The sequence below is a fragment of the Geotrypetes seraphini genome, chromosome 8 (assembly GCF_902459505.1).
Source record: "Geotrypetes seraphini chromosome 8, aGeoSer1.1, whole genome shotgun sequence".
Taxonomy (NCBI): Eukaryota; Metazoa; Chordata; class Amphibia; order Gymnophiona; family Dermophiidae; genus Geotrypetes; species Geotrypetes seraphini.
Genome location: NC_047091.1, coordinates 125,768,048 through 125,793,034, shown reverse-complemented (window position 1 = coordinate 125,793,034; position 24,987 = coordinate 125,768,048). Strand labels below are relative to the sequence as shown.

The following is a 24,987-nucleotide window of genomic DNA, read 5'->3' as shown; positions in this document are numbered from 1 at the left end:
GCAAGAAGAAATCCAAATATGATGAGAAGAAAAAATTGTAATTGAGCACTCGAGTCGCCATCATCGCGTTTTGGTAGACACGTCTACCAAACTTGTCCATCGTTCTCCCCTCCCTGCCCGGAGGCACGGAAGCGTAGACCTGGGAAGGGTGAGAACGCTTGAGAGAAGACTCGACCAGAAGGGACTGATGAGAAAGTTGAGCCCCCTCAAACCCCTTGTGGTGAACGATGCGGTATCGAGCATCCAGCTTACTGGGAACCGCAGGTATGGAATACGGTGTCTCAAAACAGCGCATGAAAGAGGGAAGTGACGTCATCGTGGCTGATGGCAGCCTAGAGAGATAGCTCCGCGGACCCCCGTGCTGATTTCGGCTATCTTCGCGCGATTTCGCGTGCCTGCACTGTTTATTCTCCTCAGCTTGACTGTGTAGCTGCTTTGCTGCGTCTCGATGGCGACGCGGAAAAAACAAACCGATATTAAAGCATTTTCTTCACCGATCCCGAATGGGCCTCCTAAGACTGGCTCTAAAATGGCGCCCGACCCGACCGCGGCTGCGGAGGGCTCACATGCTGATGCAACGTTGCCGACTTTACAGCTGGAGATGCGTGGCTGGTTCCAGGAATTGAAATCTGAGATCTCTGCAGTTCGAGCTGATATCCATGCTGTTGTTGCTGAGCTAAAACGTGAGGTGGGTGAAATCGGGAATCGAGTGGGAGAGACAGAGGTTGCAGTGGAGGCACATGGCTCTGAAATAACACAGTTAAGAGACAGGATTGCAGCGCTGGAGGAAAAAGCTGATGTGAGCACCCTAAAGCTGGAAGATCTGGAGAATCGCTCCAGACGGTGCAACCTTCGCTTTCGGGGTGTGCCTGACACTGTTTCTGACTCTCGCTGTATGGAGGTGATTGATCATATATGTATACAGGCACTAGAGTCCGCTGGTTTGCCTGTGGAAGTGGGAAAACCATTGCTGGATAGGGCTCACCGCATCCCTGGCCCTCGTGATGTGAACCGCCCTCGTGATGTTGTGGCCTGTTTCCATCGTTATATGGATAAAGAACATGTGCTTAGGGCGGTAAGGCGCTCTGGAGGAACTGTTAAATGGGAAGAAGCGGACATTGATGTCTATCCTGATGTAGCTCCAGCAACCCTGGCCCGCCGGCGCACATATAGAGACTGTACCCGTATTTTGCAGGAGCGCAATGTTCGATATAGATGGATTTATCCTATCGGACTGGCTTTTACACATGCAGGCAAGAACCACACTGCAATATCTGTGGCGGAAGTTCAGTCTCGAATGGTGGAGGCAGGTTTGATGACAGCTTCAGAAATGGCTCCACTCCCTCAGAGGTCACCAGTACCCAAATCAGGAAGAGGGTTGGGATGGCAGAGAGTGGCTCGGTCGGCTGCAGCCCGTCGCCCTTTGGAAGCGGCCACGTCCTCATCTATTTGAACATTTGTATTTGTGAGATATGCTTCTGAAATCCTGTGCTGTGTATGTTTCTTCTTCTCTTAGTTGAGCGGCTTCTGTCGCGAAGGTTGTTTATAGGGCTTGTTCTGGGGGTCCTTTTGTGAACTGTTTCTCTACACTTCCTGTACCGTGGTTGCCAGGTGCTTTGGTGGCTGGACCATGTGGGGTACTGTTGGGGGGTTGGGGGGAGGGTGGGGAGTTGGTGTTGGGAAGGGTTGTGACCGAGTGCTTTTTTGTTTGATTGTGTGGAAGTGTGTTTGTATAATGCTTTCTTTATGGTTGCGATTGCAGGGGTTGGTTGATTTGGCTGCTTTGAAACAGGGTATTGATTTGGTGATGAAGTGCTTTTTCTTCTCTAGTATAAATGGATAAACTTACTTTGCTGTCTTATAATGTACATGGTCTGAACTCTCCACAAAAACGACGCTTGTTATTTAAAGAAATGAGCCGCCTGAATAGTGCGGTTGGATTTATTCAGGAGACCCATTTTCAATCTCATTATGAGAAATTGCTTACACACCATAGCTATCCACATGTTTTCCTTTCTTCTAATAAAGTCCGGAAAAAGACCCAGGGGGTGGGTATTTTAATTCATAAACGTGTCCAGGTGGAATTGAGAGAGGTGGTGCGGGATATTGAGGGCCGCTACATACTGGTCAAGGCTGAGTTGGATGGCACCTTATATAGTTTGCTGAATGTCTATGCCCCAAATGTTGGTCAGGGGGCCTTCTTTACGTTGTTGGAACGAGTGCTGTTAGATCATGTAGAAGGTACTCTCCTTGTAGGTGGAGACTTTAATCTTACCTGCTATCCTCAGGAGGATAATTCCAATTCTTCCATCCGCTATGCTAGAGGCGACAGAAGGGCTCTTCTGCGCTTCCTGCGTAGGCAGGATTTGATAGATGTGTGGCGTTATTTACACCCTAGCACGCGGGATTACACCTTTTATTCATCGAAACATGATTCATATACTAGAATTGATATGTGGATGCTGCCTCGTATTGCTCTGCCTCGAGCCCTGGCCTCCAGTATTGAACCCCGGGTGTGGTCAGATCATGCACCCTTGACTCTGGAGTTACAGGTTGGACAGGTTGGAGCTGGTCGTCGTTTGTGGCGTATGAATGACTCTTTGTTGAAGGATCCCAATACCCTGACTTTATTAGAGGCAGATGTCAAGGAATTTTTTGTTTTTAATGACGTGGCTGGCATTGATGTTGCGATTCTATGGGAAAGTTTTAAGGCCACCCTTCGGGGTTGTTGTATTTCGAGAGGGTCGTATCGTAATCAATGTCGAGTGGCTCGCAGATTAGAGCTGGTGTCCCGCCTTCGACGCCTGGAGACTGCTCATAAGAGAGCTCCGTCGGTGGCTGGGGGGGTAGCGCTGACGGAGTGCCGGAGGGATTTACAGGAACTTGATTTAGAGGGCATGGCTTGGGCCCTACAGAGACGGAAACAACGGTTTTTCGAATGGGGTGGTAGGGCGGGTCGCTTGTTAGCTACACAGATCAAGCAAACTCAGGCACAACATTCCATAACTCGGATTCGTAACGAATCGGGTCAGCTTTGTGCAGATGACGGGGCCATCCATCAGGCTTTTCTATCCTTCTACCGGACTCTGTACACTCCGGAAATTGAAGCCACGGGGGGGGAGATAGACGCTTTTCTATCTAACGTCACCTTGCCTTGTTTGGCGGAAGTTGATGCGGAGTGGCTCTCTTCCCCTATACAACCCGCTGAGGTGGTGGCGGCTATACGTCATTTGGCTGCTTCCAAAGCTCCGGGTGTTGATGGCTTTTCGCCCCTGTTTTATAAGAAAATGGAGGCCCATGTAGTCGCTCCTCTGACTAGATTGTTTAATTCTTTTTTGGAAGGGGATTGTTTGCCATATTCGTTTCGTCAGGCCGCGGTCTCTCTTCTTCTTAAACCTGGGAGAGATCCCCTCCTTTGTGGGTCTTACCGCCCTATTTCGTTGTTAGGAGTTGATTATAAGCTGTTTACCCGTATTTTGGCAGTCCGGTTGCAACGTTTTTTGCCATTCCTAGTTCATGGAGATCAGTGTGGTTTTATTTCAGGGAGGCAACCTGGTGATAATATTCGAAGAGTGTTAGATCTTATTGGAGTGGCCCATCAGGATTCTGTTCCAGCTGTCTTGTTATCAGTTGACGCTGAAAAGGCCTTTGATAGGGTTTATTGGCCGTTTATGTTAGCAGCTTTGAAGAAGATGGGCATTTCGGGTGCTTTTCTACATTGGGTGACCTTATTATATGCTGCTCCGGAGGCTTGTTTAAGGGTTAATGGAAGATATACTGCTAATTTTATGATTCGTAGAGGGACTAGGCAAGGGTGCCCTTTGTCACCGCTGATTTTCGCGTTGGTTATGGAACCTTTAGCAGCTGCTATACGTGCGAATGCTGATATTCAAGGGATTGTGGTGGGTGACGAAGAACATAAGATCTTACTATATGCTGATGATATTTTGTTTACCTTGACCCACCCACATCGTTCTTTGACGGAGGTGCTTCGTGTTTTGACTATGTTTGGTGTGGTGGCTGGCTTTAAAATTAACATTGAAAAATCTGAATTGCTTAATGTTTCCCTTCCGGACTTGTTGGTTACGGACTTACGTGCTACTTTTTCGTTTCGATGGGCGGCTAAATCCATTAAATACCTCGGTGTGCGTATATCTCGAAGACTCTCTGACCTTTTTGAATTGAATTACCCTCCGTTGCTACGAACTGTGTTTGCTGATCTGGATCGATGGGAGGGATTGAGATTGTCTTGGATGGGTAGGATTAGTGCTTTGCGTATGAATGTGCTGCCTCGTTTTTTTTATATCTGTTCTCCTGCCTGCCTCTCTCAATTCCTAAACGGTTCTTGCTTAGGCTACAACGGCGGGCCTTTGCTTATATCTGGACACGTAAACCCCCTAGGGTGCGGAGGGAACGTATGTATTGGGACAGGTTACACGGGGGAATGGGTGTCCCTGATTTTTCTACATATTATTATGCATCCCAACTGCAGGGACTGTTTCATTGGGCATATCCCACCCAGCGCTGGGTCTCTCTGGAACAGGCTTTACAACCTACCTACCCATTGGCAGCAGTGCCATGGCTGCCTATTGATATCCTTCGGGAACTACAGACTGGGACATCTTATGGGATGGAGTGTACTTTGCATGCGTGGAGCCGGGTTCGACGAGCTTGGTTCCCGCGTCAGCGCTATTTCTATGCTACTCCCATTAGATTTGCCCCTGAATTTCTGCCTGCTAGAGATACTGTGATTTTTCGGCGTTGGGAAATGGAGGGACTTAGGGTCCTAGGTCAGCTGATAGTGGGTGGACAATTGGTACCCTTTGCTGCCTTGCAATCTATCTATGACCTCCCCTCGACGGATTTTTTCGCCTATGTCCAACTTCGGGATTTTATGGTAAAGAGGGTGATCCCTGAGTGGGAAGGAGCAGACTCTGCTTTTCTTCAAGTTTTTAGGATGGGATTTGGGGCGGGCCTTATTTCACGTCTTTATAGGGCTCTTTTATACACTAGGCCACAGGCCCGCACATATGAACATCGTTGGGAACTTTTGCTGGGGAAGGCCTTTGATTATCAACAATGGGACTGCCTTTATGGTACATTGTTGAGGGTCTCCTTGGCATCCCCCTTAGTTGAACAGGGGTATAAGATGCTATTTCAGTGGTACCTTACGCCAGAAAAGGTGCACCGTTTCTATCATTGTGGAGATGGACACTGCTGGCGTAACTGTGGGTGTCTGGGCACTTTTGGGCATATTTGGTGGGATTGTGTTAAGATTGTACCTTTTTGGAAGATGGTTCAACGACTAATGATTGATGTATTACGCCTACCCATTCTATTACGTATGGAAATATTTTTACTTAACTGTCCTTTGGGGAGTTTGGATGTGGATCAGAATCATTTTGTGGCCCTAGTCGCTACGGCTGCTAGACTTACTGTGGCTACTTATTGGAAGCGTGACTCTTTGCCTTCTCGTACTGAACTGTTACATAAGATTGACCAAATTTACCTGATGTCTAAACTGACTGCTTTAAATAATGATTCCTGTGGTACGTTTCATCGTCAGTGGTCACGTTATGGCTCCTGGCGGGGCTTTCTGTGAACTATTCTTGTTTTCATTTTTATCTTCCTTTGTTTTAGGCTTATACTGTATCACTCGGTGGGGGGGAGGGGGGGTTATGTTATTTTATATGGGCGATGTACTTTTGCTGTTGGCATGCTGCCTGTGTACTGTTTACATTTTGTTCAATAAAATCTTAAATCTAAAAAAAAAAAAAAAAAAAAAAACAGCGCATGAAAGTCTGGTCCAGCAATTTATGCAAAGGAAGCCGAAGAGTCTCCGCCGGAGGGTGAGGCAAATGCATAGTATCCAAATACTCTTTAGAATATTTAGACCCAGTGTCCAAAGTCACATCCAAGTCATCCGCCATCTGTCGGAGAAAAGATGAGAAAGACAGTTGGTCTGCCAATGCCGGCCGACGAGATGGACTAGACGAAGTGGAAGCCTCCGGGTCCAGGGAGAGGTGAGACCGGCATGGAGAATAAGAGGTAGATGGTTCCTCATACTCTGGTCCCTCCGGCTGGGATACATCCGACGATGAGTATCCCAAACGCTGCATCTTTTTCTGCGGAGACACCTCTGAATGGCGTGAGGAGTGTCGAGAAGAGTGTCGAGATCGATGCCCCTCCCGGTGACGGGATGGGGAGCGAGATCTTCTGTGCATCGTACGATCCCCTGAAGCCTCTAAAGAATGAATGGGGCTCGATGCGGTGGATCGCAGAGGTGGTAAGGATGCGGACTCACGCAGGGCCACCCAAGTCTGGTATGGAGTGCGGAAGAACTCCTCCTGCGATGCAGTATGCCCAGGACTCCGATTATCAGGGGCCGCCCCAGCACCCTGTTGTCGTGGAGGTGTGATGGGCTCTAAAGGTGGCATATCAGGAAGGGAAGCCCTTCTGGAGGATTCTGCCGCCCTCCGCCGATCCCCCTCGTCGAGCAGCGAGATCGAACGACGAGGAGGAGGGGGAGGGGGCGGACCGCCCCCTGAAACCGGTGCCGGGAGGTCACCTTGAATGTTGGCGATAAGCCGGGGTCCCATGGTCCGCATAAGCTCGACAAACTGAGCTTCTAGCAGGGATCGAAGCGAAGCCGATATGGAGGGATCCGCACCGAAAGGGGGTCCTCCTGCACGGTCTTCGCGTTCCTTCGTGGCCAAGTGCTTCTGCTTGTTAGCTTTAGGCACTTTGATGACCACGGGAGGGACGGTGGAAGGCGGTACCTGAACCGAAGAGACGGGGGCAGGCGCCGATGCTGAAGTTGAAGCCGTAGCCAGTGTAAACGATGCCGGCTTCACGATGCTGGATGCAGGAGTCGTCGATGCAGGTTTCGAGCGAACCAGCGAAACCTCAGCAGACGTAGAAGCAGACAGATCCTTGGCAGTCTCCATCTTGAACATCGACTCCCAAAGCAAGCAACGCCTCTTAAACGAGCGCGCACTGAGCGTGGAACAAGGCCGGCACGATTTCGGAACGTGTTCCGGACCAAGACACTGCAGGCAGCGTCGATGCGGGTCCGTCAACGAAATCGCACGCTGGCACTTGCTGCACTTTTTAAAACCGGTGATTGGCCGGGACATAGGCCGGAAAATCGACGCTGCAAGGTCGAAAGCGGTAGGCCGCAGCCACGAGGCCGGCCCGGCCGAACCGCCGGAAGAAATAATTTTAACTTTTTTTTTTTTAAAAGAAAGTAAAAATGAAAGAAATTCAAAGAAAAAACTAAAACGCGGGTAAAAAAGGCAAAGAAAAACTGAAATTCAGTCAGCGCAGAATGAAGAGAACTTCTCAGCTCCGCGGAAAGAAAAGAACTGAGGAGACACGCCCGGTACATCGGGCAGGAAGGCACTGGCGCATGCGCGGTGCGGGCATCTCGAAACTTCTGAGTTTCTTCAAGCAAGACATGCTTGCAAGATGTCCGTATCGGGGCTCTGTCGGATGACATCACCCACTAGTGAGAATACCTGCCTGCTTGTCCTGGGATAAAGGGCTAGATGCACTAAAGTCAGTCAGTAATACCAACATGATCGCTGTTGGCCGATTCTCTGGCCGACTGTGGAACAGCGATCGATGCACTACCAAGTTTGCATGCAAATGATTTGCACAGAGGTGCAAATCATTTGCATGCAAACCTGACAGATCAATCGCTCAGTAAACGATTGGCACATGCACAGAGCCCCAACAGCAGTAACATGGGAAACAGCCTCCAGTCACTGCTGTTAGGACTTCTTTTTTTATTTAAATGGCAATCTGCCCCATTAAAAATCAACCCTCCCTCACACTGAAAACCCTCCCCAATACCGCACCGCCCCCACAAACCAGAACCGTGACAGCCCCTATGGCAGCAAAAATGGCAGAAGGGATGCCTTCTCCCCTCCTGATTGGCCGAATACCCCCATGCCATACTTCCACCCAGTCCTGGATCCTTGCACCACCAATCCCCCCCTCCCAAAACCATCCACTACCATGCCCACCTCCTGCCACCGGATGCTCCCCCCGAACATCCCACCCCCCATGTACCTTTGCTAGACGTTAAGAGCTGGAGGGAAGCACATTCGTCCAGCTCCAAGCCCTGCCCAAGGAAAATGACAAGCCTTCCCCTCCCCAGTGAACCATGTGATGCACATGGAGGAGCCTAAGGTTCTGATTGGCTCAGACATCAGACCTTAGGCCCTTCCCTGTGCATTACATGGGATAGAGGGAGGAGCCTAAGACCCAGATTGGTTCAGACGTCTGAGTCAATCAGGGCCTTAGGCTCCTCCCCATGCATCACATGGTGCACCAGGGAGGGGTAGGCCCATAATTTCACATGGGCAGAGCATGGAGATGGACGGATGTGCTTCTCTCCAGCTCCCAATGACTAGCACATGTACTGGGGGGAGGGGGGTTGGGGAAGTTTTCTGAATTGGGGAGTGGGCATCCCTTCTGCCAATTCTCTCTCGTTGGGGGGGGGGGAGAATTCCCAGTGCAGCATTTGTTTGGAGTCGTTGGGGAGGGGCATTTTTTCTTTTTTTAATGGAATAGATATTTTGCATGTGTAACATACAAAATATTAGTGCCATTGAAGAAAAAAAAACCAAAACAAACAAACCCAGGCATACCTGTCAGCAACATAGTTACTGACAGGTCTAGACCAGTCGTTTTTTTCCAATAGCTAAAACCCCTGTTTTTTTGCATACTATTACTATTAATTATTTCTATAGCGCTACCAGACATACACAGAGCTGTACAGAGTCACAAAGAGTAAGAAAACAGTCCCTGCTCGAAAGAGCTTACAATAGCCAAGCAATGTTAGTGCTTGGCTACTTTGCATGGGATATTAGCTAATTTGCATAGCTGGATCGGAAAATGGGTGATCGAGGGGAAAAAACACGCAGTGAATCGTTTTGTGCATCAGGTCGGTAAAAGCTATCGTCGCTAAAGCTGTGAAAACGGTTTAGCGACAATCGCTGACACTAGTACATCTAGCCCAAAGACCTTTTGGCCTATACCAACTGTGCCTATTTAGTTTTAGCACACTTAACTTTGATTTTCTCCCTCCTTTTTTTTTATGCTCATCACTCCCCTCGGAACTCGTCACACAACTAGCTACTAACATCCATGTTACGAGAGGCGCCTGAACGTCTACCCGGTAGTGTCTGACCAATGAATGCAAGGAAGACCAAACCACAGCCTCACAAATGTCCACTTGAGGCAGTAGCGAAGACTCAGGCCAAGAAGCTGCCTTACCCCCAGTGGAATGAACATTGATTAACCAGGACACCTCCTCTGTGGACCAAGTGCTCTGAGCTGAGTAATCTAGACACTGAGCTCCCCAACCGAGGAGACTGGCATCCGTGAGAAGCACCGTCCACTTTGGTTGATCCAGACTTGTCCCCTGAACAAGATGAGAGGTCTGGAGCCACCAACAGAAGATTGCAGCGCGCCAAACCTCCCAGAGGAACAGGGAGATCCAAACTGTGCCTCTGGGGCAACCACCTCTGGAGCAGAGCATACTGAAGATGACACATGTGGGCCCATGCCCACCTCACTATGTCTAGGGAAGCTGCCATCAACCCCCCAAGACTTGGAGGAAATCCTGCGCCAATGCTTCGGTGAAGGTGAAGAATAACGCTTCGGGGGAGACCGGTGTCGAAAAGCATGGCTCGATGACGAGGATCAATATTGTTGGAAGCGGTACTGATGGGGCAACCATGGTACCTTCAGTTGGCATGGAGCAATGCTCATGCTGCACCAGTACCAGAGGAGCCGACATCAGAGTGAGCATCGAAAACATGTTCTCAAACTCTAACTGAAAAAGAGCATTCAGCTTCTCTTTAAAAGCCTGCACTGATACCTGGGAGGTGGATGCCAGTATCACTGGTACCGCGGCTCACTCCGAAGAGGAAGACATCGAAGAACAATGCTTCTCTAGACTTGGAGGTGAGTTGCATCAGAGGTCTTGAGTGGCTGGTACAAATGGACTCTATACCTTCATGGCCTGAGACCCTGTCTGGGAAGCTGGTGGCTTATTGGCTGGCTTACCTGACTGGGATGGCGACACCGACTTGGACACCAGTACCTCATGGATGTCGATAGTTTTACCGATGTCTAAGGTACCGAAGAAGCATCCATGACACCGAAGATATGCTTCTGCTATAGAAGACGGTTCTTGATGGACCTTTTCTGTAGCGTGGCACAGCGTGAACAAGATTCCACACAGGGGTCTGGGCCCAGACCCTGGATACACTACTTGTGGAGATCCGTTAGTGAAATCTTGCACTGACACCTGCTACACTGCTTGAAGCCAGTTAACAGGCGGGACATGGACGGAAACACCGCCTCAGCCAAATCAAAGTCCTAAGGCTGAGGTGGAGGACAAGGCCCTGTCATTGAGAACGGCCAAAAAAAGGAATGAAAAGAAGATTATTTTATTATAGAAATAGAAGAAAGAAGAAAAATTGAAAAGATCCCGACAGGAAAGAATTCCACGGTAAGAAGGCACTGAGGAAAAAAACAGAACGTTCGAAGTAGGACTTCACAGCTCCGCAGAAAAATGATAACTGAGGATATGTGCGCCGGGCAGTAAGGCACTCATGCAAGCACAGTGCGGTCAGTCGCAAACTTTCTAGAGTTCTTCAAGCAAAATGCTTTTACAGCTGTCTGCATCGGGGCTCCACGGATGATGTCACCCATACATGAGAATATGCTGCCTGCTTGTCCTGGGATAAGAGAAGGCTAAAGAGAGATTGGATGGAAGCATCCACCACTGGAGGGATTGATGAAGGTCTGAAGTCACCTGTAGTACTGAAGAGAGCGATCTGATGGCTTGTGACAACTGGGAGAAGAGAGTCCATTGGGAAACTCCAAGGTATAGACATGCAGAATGACATGAACTGTCGAGGCTGTGTGACCCAGAAGATGGAAAAATTATGTTCTTACCTGTTAATTTTATTTCCTTTAGTCACAGCAGATGAATCCAGAGACTAGTGGATTACGTCCATCAACCAGCAGGTGGAGATAGAGAGAACTGAGTTGTCCTCAGCCTTCTTGGATGTACAGCCTCCTGGCCAACCAGTATAGGTCATCTCAGAGCATCCAAAAACAAACTCAAACATAAGAAAACTCTTTTCCCACACATATGAAACACAAAAAACCAATACTCAAAGAACGCAAAAGGCAACTCCAGCACAAAAGACAGTGCCAAATCCCGTGCAGAGCCACGAATACTGAAACAGGGTGGGGCTCTGTATTCATCTGCTGTGACTAAAGGAAAGAAAATTAACAGGTAAGAACATAATTTTTCTTTCCTTGTCATCAACAGCAGATGAATCCAGAGACTAGTGGGATGTAGCAAAGCAGTCCTAGCGTAGGGAGGGAAACAAACATCACCGCAACACTGTCAACCTACTGACGGTCATGGCAAAAGAAGCTCCACACCCAGACCATCACTGTGTATATACAAAGAACAACCAAGAAATGGAGAAAACCGCCCCTCCAATGCCCGATCTGCAGCAGAAGGTCAAGGAAAGGAAAGAGTGAAGAAACCCCACAAGCAGTCAGGGGTTAAGCTCAGAATACATGTGAGCAGGTGCAAACAGGAGCTAATAGCACAATGCTGAGGAAACCACAGCAGCTGAGACCCACTATGAACAGGAGTGTAGAGTACCAAACTGAGGGGACACCTAAGAACTCCCAAACAACTACAGATGAATGAATCCGCTATGCCCGCAAGGTCCCGAGCCTACTGGAAAGCCATGACATTCATGAAAAAACTCACTATAACAGACCCCCATCCCTTTGCAAGGGTGTAGGGCATAGAGTATGGAAACACAAAGAGAGAAGGGTCACAACCCAAAGTAAAGCCATCTCAAAGTAGTAAACCAAGAGCACTCCGAAAAGAGTCAAACTGCAGAACCATGAAAGAAGAAATCCTCACCAAAAAGAGGAAAGGACTCACACACCCACACATAGAAAGCTACAGAAGAGGCATGGATGAAGCCAGGCTCTCCCCTCTAGCAGCTGAGGCCCACCAAAGGGCGCCAAGTCAGACTCTAGAAATCACAAAGAAAGCCAGAGGGACATAGGGGAACCAAATCAACGGAAATGTGAATAGTCAAAACTACTGGAGAGAAACAAACACAGTTCCAAGGAGAGCCTTACAGACTAACTAGATCATATGCGTCGTGAGAGCATAGAATAAAGTCCACCTACATGGGCTACGTTGCAAAAAAAAAAAAAAAAAACAGTCCAGCAAGGAAGGGACCACATGTAGACAGAGAAACCTCACTCATCAGAGGTAACCAACAAGTGAGACAAACTAGAGGTAAAGAGAAAGTCTGGAAGAACCACCCTCACCACAGGATGGGCTACAGAAAACAAGGTAAGAGAAATAGGTAAGCGGATACCAAGGTCAACCGACCCAAACCCCAGAGAAAAGGGAGAGTTAGCTAGCCTCAAGGACCAGAAATCCATAAAATGAAGAAAGAAAGATGAGTCCACCAAGAAGGCACGGAAAGAATAAACGGAGGTCAACCGCTGCAGAAGAGTGAACAAGATCAACCTTGTCCCCTGCATTGGCCGTCAGTACCCATGCAGGCCATTCCCATGATGATTGCAACAGTCCCACAGATAATGCCCAAAGTGACAGTGATGGCGGCGACTGCCCCTGGAGAGAGACAGAGAACGTAGTCAGACCCAAGCAATACACCAGACCACCTGAGAGTGCCCACACCAAAGAGCCATCATAAAACTCATAGAGGAGCAAGCTGTCCACCCCAGTGCAGGCCACCAAGGGCAAGCCTCGAGCAATAATGAAGAAAAATCGAGCAAAACGCATGAACCCATATTTAATGTGAAGAATAAATTTGAAAAACAGAGTATAATGGCAAACCAGACCAGTAGGGTAAGACAGTAAGAAGATCCCCAAGATAGATCGAAACAAATAGCTACAGCCACTGAATGGAGCAACATCCAGAGCGACCGCCTCCCCGACCAACCGTGTCTAGGGCGTGCAAGCCAGCCACAAGACAGGAGAAGCCAAATCTTACATGCACCCCTCATAACAGGTATCCCAGCGCCAGCCGGCACAACAGGAATCCTTAAAACAGAATACAGGAGACAAAAAGAGAATCCTCTTCTTACCCCAAAAGAGCGGCACAGGAGACTCATCCGCAAGAGAAACCCCTTCGCATCAGAATAGGGAGAAAGGAGGTACCATACCTAGTGTGGCACAGGAGACTCTACCCATAGAAAAAGGAGGAACGGGAAAGTGGTTTCCAGACAGTGGACTAAAAAGTGCACTGCTCACCACTAAGTCCCCGTTGCACCACATGTGCACCAGGGTAGATAAACATCAGTGGCCGCTGAACAACTGGCTAGGAGACAAACCAGCCATAAACTGCTGCCATTCGAGCCCCAGTCACACAAACAGAGAAATAAGTCAGCCAGAAAGAAACAACCGCAAGTGCAGGAAAAAGGGAAGGCTAGGCACAACCAAAGCACCAAACCCCAAGGGAAGAAGAGAAAGGAGATTCAGAGATAACAACCAAACCTAAACCAAACCCCAAGAGGGGAAAAAATGCCGGACAAGTATGCATGAACATGCCACTAGCCAGAATCAAAAAAGACAGAGGCCTGTGACAATGCGAGAGAAGAGAAACAATCTCGGTGTCCTCTATAGGGGAACAATGACCTCTAGAAAACTGCCAAAGGACAGGAGGGAAAAACTTAGTATATTTATTTATTCATTCATTTATTATTATTTTTTTTTTTTGTATCGCAAAGAAGAGGAGGGTGACAGAACACCCCAAAGCCTAACGGCGCCCAGCAAAGGAAGTTAAAATAGTTGGTGCAACCTGCAAACGAGGCATAGAGTCGTACGAGGGTACACTGAAACAGGTACCTTCAATGTCCCCTCTCCCATGATGACATGGTCTGGTCTCGTCACAGAGTCACCCCGCCTGTGCCAGGCGGCCAGATTAACCGCCCATTCAGTTAGGCGACTTTGAGATATACTGGCATGTCTACAGCTGGAGGCCGTGATATAGCTGTGCCAAGCTGATAGGCTAGCCTGAAAAGGCTCTAGAACCCAAAAGTCCATATAGGAGCCTCCAGAGAAAGGGTGAAATGCTGAACATAGCGAACATGAAACCAGCACATAGGGACATCTCATGCACCACCCCAAGACCCAAAGGAAAATAGGCTGGAAACATAAAGAACAAGCCCATAGGCAAATGAGAGACACTGTCAATCATGTGAAAAAGACTAAAGGGAAGAGTATAAGGCAAGGCGCCGAGAGCCATAGATATGAAATGCGAGCTCACACAACGTAAAACAGAATCTAAGCGGGTGCAACTGCAGAAACAGGACCTCAGCGTGCCCCAAATAAATGTGGACTACGCGACTGAAAGAAAAGAGGAAAAATATAGGATCCCCCTAACAGTGCCACAAGCAACAAATACCAAAGGGAAGGCCAAACCCATAGTATAGGCACAAGCAGCCTCGCCCGCGTCAAGCGACAAGTGTTGTGCCAGTAAGAGGAAGCCACATACCCCGCACTTGAACAAGGCATCTCTGCCAATCACCGCAAGGACAGTGAAATAGCCATGTCCCCAGAAGCAGCCAGAGATGCGCTAGGTAGAAAGCCCTGAAATATAGCAACTACAGGTGGAAACCGGCCCATTGACCGTGTTAACAGAAAAGGGAAAACCAGCAAACCGAGCACCGCAACGCATTCAGCGGAAAGACACACACCGCGGTCCCGGGCACCGTAACCTACCCCAAATGGCGCCCCTACTAACGAACCCCACACCAGGACAACTCGGCACTTACTGCCATCAGCCCCAGCTTCAACCGCCAAAACCAAAAGAAAGCGAGCCAACCAAGGCCAGACTAGGCAAAGATCTTCCTATAAGACCGGCAATATAGCAGGTTCCTGCCCATACTATGATACCCACAGTACCACAAAAAATCAGCCACAGGCTCACACAGCCCACCACCGAAAAGGAGTGGAGCGGAGCAGCAAAAGGGCAGAACATGCAGGAGGCCATACCCACAAAGAAATATCCCCAGCCACCGGTGAACCCACACACAGACTTGGAAACGGCACCTGACCACCACAGGAGAAAGGAAATATATCACCCTCGCTTTCAAAACAGTAAAGAATAATAAAAGTCAAAATCAAACTTCCATCCCGGTATAAAATACAGGGAGGGCATAAAAAGCGGAAGCAACTCCCCACCGAAGAAGAAAACCAGCTATATGACAGGAAAACTATGTGGCGTGTTCAAGGCACATAGGCACAACCGCTGCTGCAGCGCGCCGAAGACAGGATCCTTACGAGGGTCGAGTTAAGGGACTAGGTCATTAGTACTCAGACTTAATGGGGTGGGTCAGTAGAGTGGGCAGACTTGATGGGCTATAGCCCTTTTCTGCCGTCATCTTTCTATGTTTCTATGTTTCTATAAACTACCGGCAAAGAAGACTGGAAGGAAGACTGTAGGCTCCCCAGAGCACTCGATCCAGTGTCCCGACTACTGCATATCGAGTACGCCGAGAAAGGAGAACTGTCACAGCAATCCGGCAGGAACACTATCGGAAAGCAGCCTGAACACCTCAGTGAACAGCGGACCAAACGTGCTCCATGCGGCCGTTGCAGGCAAACCAAAATGGCTGCCAACGCCTGAGGGAAAAAGCAGCCGCCACTCACCCGCACAGGAAAAGTCCACACACCTCTCCCGCTGGAGCTCTCTATAGAGGAGCGAAGACAGCCCATCTGAGCACCTGAATTATGGCGGAGCTGGGTTAGACCGCTTAACCAAGCCCCTTGCCAGCACCTGCAGGAGCCCAAAACGCTACCGCACTGAAAACCGGACCCCGTGAAAGGAAAGAAACACTCGCCCGACATCAACAATGAAGGGCAACTAAAGGAGCAGGAACATATGCTGGCAGAAGCAAGGGAGCCCAAGCTCTGTGGAAAGCCGGTACTCCTCACAAGTGACTTTGTGGTTGGTTTGTTTTGTTTTTTTTTAACGTGGGAAAAGAGAAGTAACCAAGTCACAATGGCAAATAGGGAAAGGGACCTGCGGTGAACAGGTGTATCCCAGAAGAGGGTGAGGCAGGGACCTGGGAGGGCCCAGGTGTAACTCCTAAAGCTGGCACCACTCAGCCAGACACCCCTCATCTTGAAATATCTAGGCCTGGACCAAAATCCACAAGCAGAAGCCAGGAGCTGTGAAGAACACATCCATCAGCCTGTGGGAGATAGAGAATACAGGTTGGCCAGGAGGCTGTACATCCAAGAAGGCTGAGGACAACTCAGTTCTCTCTATCTCCACCTGCTGGTTGATGGACGTAATCCACTAGTCTCTGGATTCATCTGCTGTTGATGACAAGGAAGTAACATCTGTCGTACAATAATGCATAGGGCAGAGACTTTCTGACAGATGGATAAGATTGTTGACTCCGTTGAGGTAGAAAAGCTCAACCTTGAGTACTGTCTAAAATGGCTTATATAAAGTCTAAGGTCTGCGTTGGTTGGAAATGTGAATTCTAGTAGCCCACTGCAAAAATTCCAATAGATGAATTGTCAAGTTGATGGCATACTAAGCTTGTTGAGATGAGATCTTGATCAACCAGTCTAGATAAGGAAACACATGAAACCCCCACGAGCGAAGGGTTGCAGCTACTACCAAGAAATTCATGAACACTCTCAGTGCTGACACCAGGCTGAAGAATAAGACTTTGTACTGGAAGTGGTGAGAGCCCACTTGAAAGCAAAGCTATTTCCTGTGAGCAGGTAAGATTGGAAGTGTACACTTCTTTGAGATCTAGAGCAGTGGTTCTTAAAGCTCTTCTGGGGATCCCCCAGCCATGTTGCATGGTCTCTCTGGGAACCCTATAATCTCTACTGGAGAAGAACAATTGGCTCTGCTTTCTAGACCAGTGGTTCTTAAACCTGTCCTTGGGCACCCCCAGCCAGTCAAGTTTTCAAGATATCCCTAATGCCTTAAGCCTTTATAAAAAAACAAAAAAGAAGGCAAGCTGGCTCCCAGGTGAATGGACCCTGAGCTCTGAAGTGGCACACAGCAGGTTAGCCCCACAAGTCTACCCAAAGCTTGTCCTATGAACCTGCATCCTTCCCTAGGCAGAGATCCCCTGAATAAGGGGGTCTCAAGGAACTGAAGGCACTGAAAGAACAAATTTTCGATGAAAAAAAGGAAAATCTAATAGAGCTATCAGAAACACCTCTGCACAGTTCACTTGCAGAAGGAAAAAAACTGAAGGGGATACTAAACTACACTGCAATGTGGAAGGTGCTGAAAGCTGCGAGGGTCACTTCTGCAAGACTCGGTTCATGGGTTGGGATTTAACACTATTTGTACAGAATCGGGAGTGGATGTAACAAAGTCCCATTTAAAAGTTACCAGTGCCTTAATCTTTTGGAGCACTTGTTCTTTTAATTTGTAGCTAGTGAAGTATATCATTATGTCACGGGGCTTGCGATTATTCGGTGCCCTCAGCACCTGGTATACTCTGTCAAACTGAAAAGTGGAAGCCTGCCCTCTGTGACTGTCTGCTATTTGAGAGACAGTCTGCATTAATCAGCACCTCCGGCACGCCATAGAGAGATTTTGGCGCTAACTTCAATTTTTCAAATCTTCTAATTTATCTTTGAGCATAGGAGTCAGCTCTGCGGTTGCTTAAGCACCCCCAATATTAAGCAAACTCCTCAACAGTATGGAGGGGATGATTTTTGTTGGGTATATCACCCCCAATAATTTTGAAAACTTGGCTCCTATGTCTGCAAGTATCAGGATCATTACTCAGGACTCCTGCATGCAATTATCCAGCAGCCTGATAACCTCCATATGTTCATTGAAGAGCGATTTCACCTTCTTAATTCTATGTCCAAGTTCATTCATCTCACTACGATCATCCACTCCCAGCATTATCTCCTCCCATACTGCCTTAAGATCCACTTTTATTTCATAAAACCACTAGTTGAGCTCTGTGAGAGGGTCATACCTCCCCTTGGGCTGATTTCCAGATTTGGAGAACTAGAAAGAAGGCAAAGAAGTTTCTGCTAGTTGAGATGAATGCAGGACCACTGCCATATTGGGCCTGCCACGCAGCTCAATGCCAACCCTCCCATGTAAGCAAATGTGGTTAAATCCACTTTGTTAAGACTAATGCTCATGCTCACAATTACAGTCCACTCTCCAGAAAATGTGGACACTCAGGTGTAGATAAAATACCCCCCAGGGATGCTGATCTCAGATGATTATTAAAGGGGGCTGCCTGAAGCAAACAACTTAGGCTGCAATTTCAAGCGATGGCATCACTTCCTTGGCTTACATGATTTTTTTTTAACCATTAAAAATGAGGTCATATTAGATAGACTGTGCCCTTTCAATGGTGATAACATACTCTAGTATTGTGGGATGCCCTATAAAACTGCAGCCACTTGCTCATGCTCACTGTCCAATAGAGGTTGGCAGCTAGGAGTGGCATTTCTTCAAAACGTAGCTACTTTCCACCTACTCTCATGAATTAATTTTCCAGAATCAATACTGGGATTAAGACTACCACTGCTGATGGGTCACTGGCATGTGAAAGAACGAAAGGGTTTGCATATTGACAGATTCAATGTGTGCCACTAAAGCAGGGTTCTCAACCCAGTGCTTGGGACACATCAAGTTGGTTAGGTCTTCAAGATAATAAACAGGTATGAAGTACATTTGCATATAATGTCTCCATCTCCTATCATGCTCCTTGTGAATAAACTGAAAATCAGACTGGGCTGGTGTTAGCAAGCACTGAGACAAGAACTCTCTCTAGATTAAAATGTTCCTTTCCAGTTGTATCCTTCAGATCAGAAGGGAAAGGTGAAGATGGTCAGAATCATTCTGGAGAACACTTAGGAATAGGAAAGCTTGAATAAACAGATCCTAAAGGTGGTGGAGATGAGCCATCCCATGTTTCACTATTGTTGCCCATAGTCAGACATGTATATTGTTAAGTGGATGTCTGACACACCACTTCCAGAATTAAAAGAATTCTACTTGCATACATCATGCTTACAATTCATCCCCAACTACTTCCCACCATTCCCCTTTCACTTCTATTTCTAAATTCCCCTCATGTAAGAACATAAGAACTGCCACTGTAGGGTCAGACTAGTGGTCCATCGTGCCCAGCAGTCCGCTCACGTGGCGGCCCTTGATCAAAGACCAGCGCCCTGAGACTAGCCCTACCTGCATACGTTCTGGTTCAGCAGGAACTTGTCTAACTTTGTCTTGAATCCCTGGAGGGTGTTTCCCCTCCCCGACAGACTCCGGAAGAGCGATCCAGTTTTCTACCACTCTCTGAGTGAAGAAGAACTTCCTTACATTCGTACGGAATCTATCCCCTTTCAATTTTAGAGAGTGCCCTCTCGTTCTCCCTACCTTGGAGAGGGTGAACAACCTGTCCTTACCTTGAATGTTTCGATACTTATGCAGAGATATGTGGGCTGTTTTGTGGTGTTACAGCAATGGGGTTTTTCCTGGCAACTCTACCACACAGCCCATTTTTGTTTAAGTATCTCCTTTTTGTGCATGCTAAAACAACCACACCACTGTTTCAGAAGTTGTTGTGGGTTATTTGCATCCCTACAAAGTTTTATGGCAATTGTGTCCAAGATCTTTCTTGATCTACCTGACCATGACTTGGTATGAATTTCTACTTCTTGATCAGAGTTTGCAAGTACCTGACCATGACTTGGTATGAATTTCTACTTCTTGATCAGAGTTTGCAAGTACTGATTGACATTTTTAAATCTTTGGATAACTTTTTATATCCTCCTCCTAATTTATGAAGTTGAACTACTTTTCCTGGCAGATCCTTTGGCAGTTCTTTTGTTTTCCCCATGCTTCAGTAACCAGCAAAACAAGTGGAACCGTGGATGAAATGCACACAGGTTTCTCACAAGCTAAGATGCTCACTGGCTATTTATACACAGACACTAATTACAATTAAACAAGACACAGGTGTGGATAGTTACCTTTCATTGCCATCTCAATCTGTGTGTGTCAATCTGAGTGTATATTACCAGCCCAAATATTCAAGGGTATGTAAACTTTTGACTGAGGCAATCTGTGAGAGTTTGATTATTATGATTACTAAAGAACACACAATTCTGGTATGATAAATAGCTTCACCTTAATATTTCTAAATTAAAGAATAGTGTTTTGCAAGATCACTCCTATTTTCCACAAGTGGTACACATCTTACAAATTCTGCCAGGGTTATATAAACTTATGATCATAACTTTAGGCGTTACTATGTTCCTCCCCTTTCTTGGGGATTGTGCACTGCTTCGACTACATCAAAAGCCACGCTGGCCCATGAATCGGTAAGCCTTGTTCAGGTACACTGGCAGTGCTGCCAGTGAACTAGCCCCTCCAAAGTTTTTTTTTTCCATTTTGGTATTAACATGTCTTTTTCTCTTCAGCATATACAACTCACCTTGTGTTGTGCTCCAGTCTAGGCCCCCTACAAAGAGCTTTCTGTAATAAACAAGAAAATAAAACTTTGGTTAAGCATGAACTATACAATAAAGTATTTTCATATCCTTCAGAAATACAGTACATTAGCTATCTGCCTAAAGGTGCTCCTAATATAAGCCCTACCCCAAAAATAAGCTCTAGTTAGATCAACCTCCGAAGCTCCTCCCAAATGGCCCCGACACTCCAAGACTCCATACCTGACAATAGTGCTGCCCGATTTGCTGTCAACACTTTCGCCCCCCCCCCCCCCCACACACACACACACACACACATTTGCAGCATCTTTCCTCCCCTCTCACCCATCCCCTTGCACAGCATCTTACAATTAGAGAATGACACAGTGGTTGTTACCCATGGCTAGCCGCGGGTAACCCACCGAAACGGTGAGAAAAAAAAAAGGGTCACTGCGAGGCGGGAGGGAGCTGTTGGACCACGCGAAGGGTACTGGGAGTGGTACAGCAATGCATTATTTAAGAGAATGGCTCAAAAGGAAATTAGGCGATTGCAGATAATCCAGAATGCTTCCATTAAACTAATTATGAAAGCAAATAAGTTTGATCATGTGACACCTCTACTTCAAAAAGCTCATTGGCTTCCAGTGTCTCATCGTATTTTATATAAATTATGTCTGCTTACATTCAAATCTCTCTTATTTAAAACTCCAGCTTTTATTTATAAAGCATTGATACCATATAATTCTTCTAGATTATTGAGATCAAATGACCAACATTTATTGGTCATTCCTTCACTTAAAATTATCAATACTCAACGGCAATTTATCTTTACTATTACGGTGCCTCAGACTTGGAATTCACTCCCACTTTACTTGAGAGGAAAAGAACTTGGAAAAGTTTAAGAGCAAACTTGAGTTTTCTTTTTAAAGATGCATTCAATACTTAATTGATTTGCCTACTGCTCTTCTGTTTATTTTTAGACCTTCAATTCAGTTTTGTCTTTCCCTTCCTGTTGTGCTTAACCTCTAATTGTTGACTCTTATTACTTAGATTGTATTTCTTTCCCTGCCTTACCTATTGTTTCATTGTGTTCGTAAATGAGTTCTTTTATTATGTTTTGCAAACTTAGTCCCTTGTTAGTTATGTATATTTATTTTATGTATATTTTAACTATGTATTTTGCTGATTTGTACATCGCTTAGAATTTGGAATAGGCGATTAATCAAATTGTAAATAAACTTGAAACTTGAAGACGCTGGAAGGGAAATGGGGAAGAGAGAGTGGGGAGAAGACGCTGGAAGGGAAATGGGGAAGAGAGAGTGGGGAGAAGACGCTGGAAGGGAAATGGGGAAGAGAGAGTGGGGAGAAGACGCTGGAAGGGAAATGGGGAAGAGAGAGTGGGGAGAAGACGCTGGAAGGGAAATGGGGAAGAGAGAGTGGGGAGAAGACACTGGAAGGGAAATGGGGAAGAGAGAGTGGGGAGAAGACGCTGGAAGGGAAATGGGGAAGAGAGTGGGGAGAAAACGCTGGAAGGGAAATGGGGAAGAGAGAGTGGAGAGAAGACGCTGGAAGGGAAATGGAGAAGACAGAGATGCCAGACTATGGGGGGAGCAGAGGGAAGAAGATGAGTGCCAGACCAATTGGGGGGGGGTGAAGGGAGAGGCACAGTAACAGAGCAAATGGAAGACGCTGAGAGAAGACAATGGATGGAAGGAATTGAATGAAAAGATGAGGAAATCAGAAACCAGACAACAAAGGTAGAAAAAATTTCTATTTATTTCCTTTTTTTTTTTTTTTTTTTTGCTTTAGGATAAAGTAGTATATTAGTTGTGTTGATAAAAATTTATAAACAAAGCCCTGCCAGCTGAACATCTCTTTCTCTAGTTCAGCAGCCAAAACTTTGATTTATAAGAAAGGAATAAGCTAAAAATTGCAGTACTGAGGTTTCTATGGATACTACGGGGATGGGGCGGTGAAGGGGATGGAGGGATGGGACAGTGAAGGGATGGCGGAGACGGGGGACGGGGACGGAGGATGGTGGTCCGGGGACAGGGCAGTGACGGGGACAGAATTTTTCCCCGTGTCATTCTATACTTTCTATCCTTCCTCCCATCCCCCTGTCAACCCTCTCACCCATCCCCTTGCTCAGCATTTTTCTATCCCTCCCTCCCATCCCCCTGTGCAGCAGAACCCTGCCGACCCTCCCACCATGAGACCAACAATCCCCAACACATCTGGCAGGAGGGAAGCCTACTCTTCCCCCCCCCCCCCCCAATACCTCTATGACAAAGGATGACCAGAGGGATGCCTAATCCCTCTGGCTAAGACACTATAGGGGCAATGGGCTCAACTACTTGGCTTTTGAGTGACTAAAAATCCTGATGCAAACCTTGAAAAAAGTCACTCTGAAAGGTCAAAAAAATTAACCAAAATTAATGTTAGAACTCCAAATCGAACTCTGCTCAGAGACATGAAGGCAGAAGACTCCGCCTCACCACCCAATCATCACAGTGTTCATTACGAATTTGAATTGTTACTAATAGTAATTCATTATATTGTCACAAACTCCTGAAGGCATAGAGCAACCTCTCTTATTAATGACTTCAAAATGTATTGAAATTAATGAGACTTAACTTAAGAAATTCACTGGTTCCTTAATGCCACGTTTCGGTACTGCTTCAGGGAACCAACATTAAATTTAAATTCAACTTCAAACTAGAGGTGAAGTCTCAAGAGCTATGGACGAAGTAACATATTTTCCTTTAATCTGTTTCTTCTTACTGCTCCGACGGCCTGCACACTGTTCATAAAATAATCTAGACCTTTCCAAAATAATAAATGCCCCTTTAATGGTAATTTACTTAAGGTCACCTTGGAGGAGGAAACCCTGCCCACTGTCTAATCCATAGCATCCTGTGGGCGGAAATTGAATAAGCAGACATTTTGCTTACAACTCTGGAACAATTGGTTACAGGACTAAAGTGCACCAGACAATCGCAAGCAGACAAAGGAGCTCAGACAAATGCGTGCAGGACGTCAGCGCGCCAGATTAAAAGTTAAATTTAAAGCGCTCCGAGTGGGGTGGGGACCCCCCACTTTACTTAGAAGTGTTGGCACTACCATGGGGGGGACTCCCCCACTTAGAGAGGAAACTAATTTTTCCCTAAAACAGGGGAAAATTACAGTTTCCTCTGTAATGGGGGGTTCCCCCCACCAGACCCCCCCCATGACAGCACCAACACTTCTAAGTAAACTGTGGGGGGTTCCACCCCCCCCACACACCCTCGGAGCACTTTAAATTTAACTTTTAATCCGACGCACTGATGTCCTGCGCACATTCATCTGAGTTCCTTTGTCCACACGCTTTCATCTATGTACCGGAACAATCATACTGATCAGCTATATAATCCACTCCAGACATTAGAAGGAAAAATTATGTTCTTACCTGTTAATTTTCTTTCCTTTAGACGCAGCAGATAAATCCAGAGACTAGTGGGATAACACACATCTACCAGCAGGTGGAGATAGAGAAACTGATTAACAGGTGGTCCTCTTGGCTGGCACTCCTCCTGTGTCACCAATATTGCTCCTTGCCCAAGCATCTGGAACTTGTAATCCGCTTAGCATGTAAAAAAACTCCTTTCCCATAATAAAGTCCAAAGGTAATAATACAGAATACAACTACCAACTATAACAAAACCTCTGAAACTCGCAAAAGATAAACCGAACTGCAATATGTAGAAAGAGTGGGACTCTGGATTCATCTGCTGTGTCTAAAGGAAAGAAAATTAACAGGTAAGAGCTTAATTTTTCCTTCCTTTGCAACAGCAGCAGATGAATCCAGAGACTAGTGGGATGTAGCAAAGCAATCCTCAATCTGGGTGGGAAGCAAACCCTGCCTCTGTAATGACTAAAGCACCAAAAGTAGCTTGTGCAGTCTCAGACATCCTCAATCGCACCATGCTTATAAAATGCCTTCTTAATGGCATGCGTATAAAATGCCTTCTTATAAGCATGGACAAATGGCTGCTAAGGAAAACCTCTGGACTCAATCCAAGAAGGTGGCAGTGATCGAGGTGAAAGTGCATGAAGCTCATGCGAGAACTGCTTCCCTGCCATACAGAAAGCGGAAGCCAAGATCCCCTTGAGTCCTCAAGCGATAGGTGCTTTGGACGCTCCCAAAGCTTTGTTGTGTCTCGCGAAGAAGACAAAGAGGAAGAGTCAAAGTTCTAAGAAGCACCATGAAGAGAAGCACGCGCCCCTCCAGTCCTCCTCCCAGAAAGCAGGAAGGAATAGGGAGAGCGACTGAAATGCAATGAAGAGATCACCTGAGGAAGAAACAATGGCACTATACTAACCAATACCCCAGAATCTGTAATAAATAAAAAAAGGATCCCTGAAGAAGGCCTACAATGGAGAAACTCACCTAAATGGAGTCATGGCCACATGAA

At 46.9% G+C, this 24,987-nt stretch overlaps 1 protein-coding gene across 6 annotated transcripts in view; it reads right to left on the bottom strand.

Moving 5' to 3' along the window:
- Window positions 1-24,987, bottom strand: part of DAZAP1 (DAZ associated protein 1) — a 233,212-nt gene that overhangs the window by 151,237 nt on the left and 56,988 nt on the right. For all 6 annotated transcript variants that reach the window (XM_033953994.1, XM_033953995.1, XM_033953997.1 and 3 more), the window contains exon 2: window positions 20,542-20,582. In XM_033953994.1, coding sequence (XP_033809885.1) covers window positions 20,542-20,582 — 41 coding nt within the window. The remainder of the gene's footprint in view (window positions 1-20,541; window positions 20,583-24,987) is intronic.